Source organism: Elephantulus edwardii, unplaced genomic scaffold, assembly GCF_000299155.1.
Source record: "Elephantulus edwardii isolate Elephantulus edwardi_28Jun2011 unplaced genomic scaffold, EleEdw1.0 scaffold00192, whole genome shotgun sequence".
Classification (NCBI taxonomy): Eukaryota; Metazoa; Chordata; class Mammalia; order Macroscelidea; family Macroscelididae; genus Elephantulus; species Elephantulus edwardii.
Genome location: NW_006399942.1, coordinates 964905 through 972749, shown reverse-complemented (window position 1 = coordinate 972749; position 7845 = coordinate 964905). Strand labels below are relative to the sequence as shown.

The following is a 7845-nucleotide window of genomic DNA, read 5'->3' as shown; positions in this document are numbered from 1 at the left end:
GTATATTGTATTGAAACAGATGAGGGAAAGAACAGATTAGAAGTGATATATGATTGAGTATTATGGTTAGCACAGAAATCCAGAATTAAGGTTGCATAGAGAAGTGTACTCGGGGTGGGGGGTGGGGGGAAGGGACATGGGAATTGTATACTAATGAAGGAATTTTTTTCTTTTTCTTTCTCTCTTCAGAGGGGGAAGCGAGCTGGTGGGGAGGGTTGGGAAGGGAGAAAATTGCGGCAATGAGTGAATGGAAATCCAAAACCTCTGTAATAAAAAAATTTAAAAATAAAAAATTATATAAAAAAACCCTACCAGTTCTTTGAATGGACAATATAAAATGTAATCGACTCAATCTTATCATAGTATGTTTCAGAAATATAAAGTATCTTAAAGAAAATTTGTTTTCACAAGTATTCACATCTTTAAGAAATGTAACTTAATATCCCCAGGAAAATAATTTAATAGATCAAAGTCTTAACATAAACTGCAGTCTAAAGATATGTTGGTATAGGATTTGACACTGCAGAAAAGGCTGAAGTTAATAACAGATGTCCTTATTAATACATATACTTATAACAAAATTTTCTTATACAAAAATAATTGTCATTCTGTGTACTTTTGAGAGTTGTGAAAGTCCACACAACAAAATAAAACTACCCAGAAAGATAACATTCACTTGTTGTCATCAAGTCAGAACCAACGTGTTGCTGAACCTCCATTGGGTTTCAAGGTTGTAAATTACCTGGGAGATTTCTCATCTTTCTCCCTGAGAACTGCTGGTAGGTTCAAACAACCAGAAAGGTGTGGAGTTTGGGTTAGCAGTGCAACTCCTTCTAAAGAGCTCATAAATTTACTGGACAAGGAATAATATGCCAGTAATTCAAGGATTTTAGTTACAGATATCACAAGGTTAAAGGGATTTATTCAAGGAACTTTGTAAGTTCAGAGCCTTTGGAATACTTAAATCAACTTCCAACTCCTCGAAAACCACACACATGCACATTTATGTAGACATACAAAACCGTTATCAAAATTTCATTTGGTTGGAATTGAAAGCAGAGAAAACAGCACCTTGAAAAAAATGTATTATTATTTCAGAAAGAGGAAATCAGAAGATGGTGTTTGCAAGGTTTTTTACAAGGTGTTCAGGTCCGAGCTTGACCATATTAGAAAGAGCTTTGCTAAATTGGGATTGGGGAGAGTTTAGAACATCATAATGTTTTGCATTGGTAAATGAATTGAAATGATGTCTTAAAACTAGTGCTACTGCACCAGTTGCTAATTTTAACTTTAGTAAGTAAGCAATTTCTTTGGCCACTTCTTATCTCCTTAGAACTAATTATCAAGCTATTATTTGCTAAGTCTCAGTATTGGTTATCACAGGACCATAAAACTATTCATGGCACTGATACTGTTTAAAGCAATTAATCTATATTATTTCTTTTTTAGCACTCATCTAAAATCATAAATGTGTGGATGGGGAGAGACACATTAAACATTGGGTAGCAAAACTTAATGGGTAGGAGGTTGTGAGGGAAATGGGAAAGATCCAGTGTGAAAAAACAATATGTACAAACTTTGTAAATAAACCAGTATAAAATAAACATTAAAAATATAAAATTATAAATGTTACATAGTATGTTAGGCTATTCATTAGTTGTTGAGAGTACTGTTAAAAGGGAAAAGATGGTAAATTTAGTGTGAACCATCTTTCAAAAAGATTTAATGATTTGGCATGTTACAATACAGGACTAGTTTAACAATTTTTCTCTACTTACCATTGTTAATGTTGTTGTGTACTGCCAAGTAGGAACCAACCCATAGCTGACCCTTCCACAGATTTTAATTAATAGCACAGGAAAGATAGCCCATCCTACTCCTGCAGAGTGACTGGTGGCCTTTGAAGTCTGTGTTTTCAAGATTGCAGTGCACTTGAACAATATGAAATAAGCCTAAATGTCCCCATATTATTGTTGTTTTACACATACAAATAATATATTTACAGGAAATGGAAGAGTTTGTTCAGAGCTCTGGAGAAGATGGCATTGTTGTTTTCACTCTGGGATCAATGGTCAAAAGCCTTCCAGAAGAAAAGACTAACATGATTGCCTCAGCCATTGCTAAGATTCCACAGAAGGTATGATAAATAGATTTGTGCTGAACAATTGCTTGAATGAATCTCTTCAAAATCTGGAAAGGGTTGCTAAAATAGGACATGGGACACATGGTTGTGAATGTCTCTCTGGAAGGGTTAGATGGAGTGAGAGTAGCACAGCCTTTCATTGCCTCAGAACACAAAGAAGATAAAGAACTGTTAGCTCTGTCTCATGGTGCCTGTAGAACGCTACCAGCAGTGAGAGGTTTGTTTATTCACTGTTGACTCACAGTTGTGATACCAAGAATGATGTTTATTAGGGAAGTAAGTTGGAAAGTGGAGGAAGCAAAGAATATCTCACAATGTAAGTCCATGTTTAGTAAAAGTTCAAATTTAGTTCAGTAACACAAATTCAAGAACCCTCTGGTTCCCTCCATCATCCAGTGAAGTTTGCCTTAGAGTAGTGATAAATCAGCTTTTTCTTCAAGTATCCAGCAAGAACAGCAAAACATTTAACTTTAAGCAGCACAAAGGCAAGAAGCCTTAGGTCACACTTTGCTACAGTTTCTCCACAGCAATGCCATAGTCTTTCTCACCACCATCACCAGGGTCTCTTGCTTTCAGCAGGGTCTTACTCTAGTCTCCCTCAAGTATTGCTACTCAGTGTGGGAAGCACTTTTTCTCTTATCCTAGTCCCACAGCTAGTGATAATTTGCAAGATCACATGTCTGCAAGTTACGGTAGCTGGAGACCAGAGGGGACTAACAATAACAACTTTTATTTTTTTTATTTTTTTTTAACAACTAAAAAAACATTTAAGCAAACTTTTAGGTTAACAAAGCAAGGGTCCATTGAAATGATTCCTGCAAATAGAAGAAAATTTTGTAATGTAATTAAATAAAGACCTTATATCCCTTCTTTTCTTTTTCTTTTTCTAGTTAAATTTTAAAATAGACAAAGGTAAAATTGAGTGCTTAAATATTTCATAATGACTTTTTCACAGCTTTCAGAGGCATTTACATGATTACATGATACATGTGAAATTCTCATGCTATTAGGACTGTTTTTGTGGTTGTTACATGCTCTTGAGTTGAAAATCACTCATTTCAGAAGCTGTAAATCACACAGAAGGAGAGTACTCATCTTTCTCTCCAGGACAGTTGATGGATTCTAACCTTCTACCATTGGATTTACAGTGCAACTTCTTATCCATGGTTGTTGTTGGTAGGTGCCTTGAAGTTGAGGATGGCTCATAGAGAGCTAATGAACAAAAGGCATTTTTCACAAGTTTTAGCGCATTGCTGCAGGCCTTGTGTCTCACTAAGGGTTTTCCTCTCTTTTACTGACCCTTCATCTTTCCAAACATGTTGTTCATTTCCAAAGAATAGATTCTCTTAGTAATATGTCTAAAGTATGAGATATGAAGCTTTTCCATCTTTTCCTCCAAGGAGTACTGTGGCTGAACTTTTTCCGAAAGATATGTTTGCTCCTTTGATAGTCCAAGAAATATTTGCCACTCTTCTCTAACACCACAACTCGAAGGAATTAATTCTTCTGACATCCTTACCCATTTTCCCAGCTCTCAGATGCATAGTAAGCGAGTGAAAAGACCATGGCCTGAATCAACCCACTTTCATCTTCAAACTGACATGGTTGCTTATAAGTATTTTGGAGAGGTTCCTGACAGTGAACTTGCTCAATGTAAAACATCTGATTTCCTGACTGCTTTTACCGAAGGTGTTGATTGTTAATCCAAGGAAGACTACTCACTGACAACTTCATTCTTATCTCCATCTATCATGATATGTTCTACTGGCCCAAGATGAGGACTTTTGGGTTTTTTAATATTGATATGTAATCCATACTTAAGGCTGTAGTCTTTGATCTTCTGCAGCAAGCGTTTCAAGTGTTCCTCAACTTCAGTGAACACTGTTGTGTCTTCTGACTTATTCAGGTTGTTGATGAGTCTTTTGATCCTGATGCCACATTCCTCTTCAAAGAATCCAGCTTCATTAACTACTTGCTCAGCAAACAGAATGAATAGGTATGGAGAAAGGATACAGTCCTGATGCACACCTTTTCTAATTTTAAATCATGCAATGTTCCCTTGTTCCATTCAGACAACAATTTCTTGAACTAGGTATAGGATTCACATAAGCACAATTAATGACTACAATTCTCATTCTTCTCAATATTAGCCATACTTTGTTATGATCCACACTGTCAAATGCTTTCCATAGTCAATAAAACATAAATAAACATTCTTTGGGTATTCTTTTATTTCAGTCAAGAGCCATTTGATATCAGCAATTTTATCCCTGGTGCCACTACTTCTGTAGAACCTCACTTGGACTTGTGGCAGTTCCTATCAATGTAAAGTTTAGCCATTTTTGTATAATTTTCAGTAATATTTTGCTTGCATCTGGTATAAATGCTATTGTTCTATAATTTTCACATTTTATTGGGTCTTCATTTTTGGGAATGGGAGAAATATTAATCTCTTCCAGTTCATCAGCCAGGCAGCTGTCCTCCAAATTTCTTGGTATGTACTGCTGAGCACATCTAGGGTCTGCCATTTGAAACATGCCAATTGATACTCCATTGATTCCTGGGATCTTATTCCTTGCCAAAGCCTTCAGTGCAGCTTGAACTCTATCACTCATTACCATTATCTCTTGTTCATATGTTTGTTTCAGAAATATTTTAGTGTCAGCAAATTCTTTTCAATATAATGACTTTGTGTATTTCTTTCAACTTCTTTTGGTGTTTCCTAGATCAATCAAGATTTTGCCCATAGCATCTCTTAGCATTGCAATTAGAGACTTTTTGTTGTTGTTTTGTTTTTTGTTTTGTTTTGTTTTGCAGAGCTTTCACGTTGAGAAATACCACATGAGTTCTTGCCACTTTATTTTTTACCTCCAGCTTTTGTATATTTTGTTATTTTACTTTGTGGTCTCAAGCTGCCCTTTGCTTCTCTTCTTTTTGTTTTGGCTTCTTGATGCTCTACTGCTATTTTCATACTCTTCTGACATTCATTTTGAGTTTTTTTCCTCTGTAATGGCTCTCATCATAGATTATATCCTTGATGTCCTCCCTCCGTTCCTCTTGTCTTCAATCATTAATGTTCAGTAGCTCAAACTTGTTATTGAGATTATTCTTAAATTCAAGTGGGATAGACTTATATCTTCTTGTAGACTAGTTTTCATTTTATTCAGCTTCAATTTGAACTTACACTTGTATGATGGTCTGTTCTGCAATTATCACCTGGCCTCGTTTTCACTGCTGAGACAGAGCAACAGTTCTTTCCACAGATATAGTCAATCTGATTCTCGTACAGTACATTAGATGAGGTCTATGTGTAAAGTTGCCTTTTGTGGTTTTTAAAAAGGTATTTGAATAAATCACTGATTGTACAAAGTCCTATCATTCTATCTCCATACTCCTTTCTGATGACAAGACCATACGTTCTGATGAGAATTCTTTCTTCATTGTTTCCAACTTTTTCATTCCAGTCATTAATAATTATTAAAACAACTTGATTGAATGTTTGGTCCATTTTGGACTGCAATATTTGGGGTAAATCCTAAATTTCCTCTTCATTGGCTTTAGTGGTTGGTACATATATGTGAATAACAGTCTTATTAATAGGTCTTCCTTATATGCATATGGATAATATCCTATCACTCACAACATTGTATTTTCGGGTAGATTTTGAAATTGTCTTTTTAACTATGACTGTAATATCATTTATCTTCAGTTTTTCATTCACAGCATGGTAGATCATGTGATTGTCTGATTCAAAATGGTCCATACTATTCCAGTGAAAATTAATGAAAACCAAAAAAGAAACACTAGTGAAAATGCCTAGAACATTGATCAACATGCATTCCATTTTATTTTTTTACAACTTCCAGTGTTCCTACATTTATATTTCTTATATGTTGTTGTTGTTGATTGCCTTTGAGTTGAGCATGACTCATAATGACTCCAGTGGATACCTTATGAACAACGGAGGAATGTGGGTAGCTGGTGAAGTCCAGATGAGAAGTTACTAAAAAATAAGGAGAAATAGCTTCAAACAACCATTAATAATCTGAATATGGTATATATGAAGCAGAAATAAGTGGAACCACTTTCACACTTTACACAAAAATAAACTCAAGGTCAATCAGACCTGGGAATAAAGCCCATAACCATAAAGGTCATCAGAAACAAACTGGGATCAAGCTTAGATGACTTAGTCTGTGGTATAAAAAGACTGCCAAATACAGCCTGAAATACACAATCAAGAGATTATAAAATTGATGAATGTGAATGTGACCTCCTAAAGGTTAAATCTCTGTGTGCATCAAAAACTTTTTCCAACAGAGTAAAAAGAAAACCTACTGACAGAGGAAAAAATATTTGGCAATGCCATTTCAGAAAAGGCTCTCATATCAAAGGTTTTCAGAATCCTATAAGGCCTCAACAAGAAAAAGTCTGATAACACAATTACAAACTAAGACATGGAAAGAATTTTCACAGAGGAAAATTTATGGATGGTCAACATATAAATGAACAAATGCTCAAAATCACTGGCAATAACAGAGACGAAAATCAAAACCACAATGAAATACTATCTCACTCCAGTAGCAGTGTCCAAGTTTAACAGGATGGCAAGTAATAAATGTTGAAGAGGATGTAGAGAGATAGGAAATCTTATACATAGTTGGTAGGATTGTGAAATGGTACAATCATGCTGGAAGACATTTGATATTTCCTCAAAAAGCTTAACATGGATATTCCATATGACCCAGCTATTCCATTGCTTGGAACATACCACGAAAAAATGAGAACCAAGGCACAAATGGAGACTTGTACACCCATCTTCTTAGCAGCATTATTCACCACCACAAAAACATGGAAACAGTTCAAATGTCCAAACACAATCAAATAAATTAAGAAATTATGATACATTCACAAGATGAAATACTAAGCAGCAAGGAGGAGTAATGATTTTGAAAATCACTGCCTAACATGGGAGGGACTAGAGTATTATGCTCAGTGAACTAAGTCAGCCCCATAAGTATATACTGTATAAGGTCATTATTATAGAATGTGTTTGAGGATTGAAAGTTAGAAGGGTGGGAGCAGAGGGGTGGAGATGGCCACAGAGGGGGTGTTGGGGGATGGGGGTCATGCCATGATTAATCATAGGATCACACAATTTGATGGGTTAAGGGAGGGATGGATAAAAGAAATAGGAAAGATCTGATGTGAAAAACAATGAGTACAAACTTTGTAAGTAAACCAGTATAAAATAAAAATTTTATTTAAAACATTCAAACCCTAAAACTAACATTGAGGAGAATGGGAATTACAGAAGCACAATTAATTTTTCTTATACAAAACCTATACTTAAAACAAGAAGCTAATGTTCAAACAGAACAAAGTACACTGCATGGTTTAACATCAAGAAAGGCATGCATCAGAGCTATACCCTCTAGCTCCATACTTTTTCAAACTGTATGTTGACAAGGGGAAAAGCCTATGGTGATTAAGGAAGAAGTTCAGGCTGCTTTGAAGGAAGTAGCAAAAAATAAGGCCCCAGAAATAGATGGTATACCAAGTGACATATTTCAGCTAACAGATGCTGCCTTGGACGTGCTCACCAAGTTGTGCCAAGAAATTTGGAGAACAACCACTTGGCCAACTGACTGGAAGAGATCTATATTTGTTCCCATCCCAAAGAAGGGTGACCCAACAGAGTG

The 7845-nt window shown here is 35.6% G+C and overlaps 1 protein-coding gene across 1 annotated transcript in view; it reads left to right on the top strand.

The window, feature by feature from the left end:
- UGT2B17 (UDP glucuronosyltransferase 2 family, polypeptide B17) overlaps positions 1–2143 on the top strand; it is an 11130-nt gene extending 8987 nt beyond the window's left edge. The window contains exon 3 of the mRNA XM_006896815.1: positions 2006–2143. Within this exon, the coding sequence (XP_006896877.1) occupies positions 2006–2143 (138 nt within the window). The remainder of the gene's footprint in view (positions 1–2005) is intronic.
- Positions 2144–7845: the final 5702 nt, after the last annotated feature.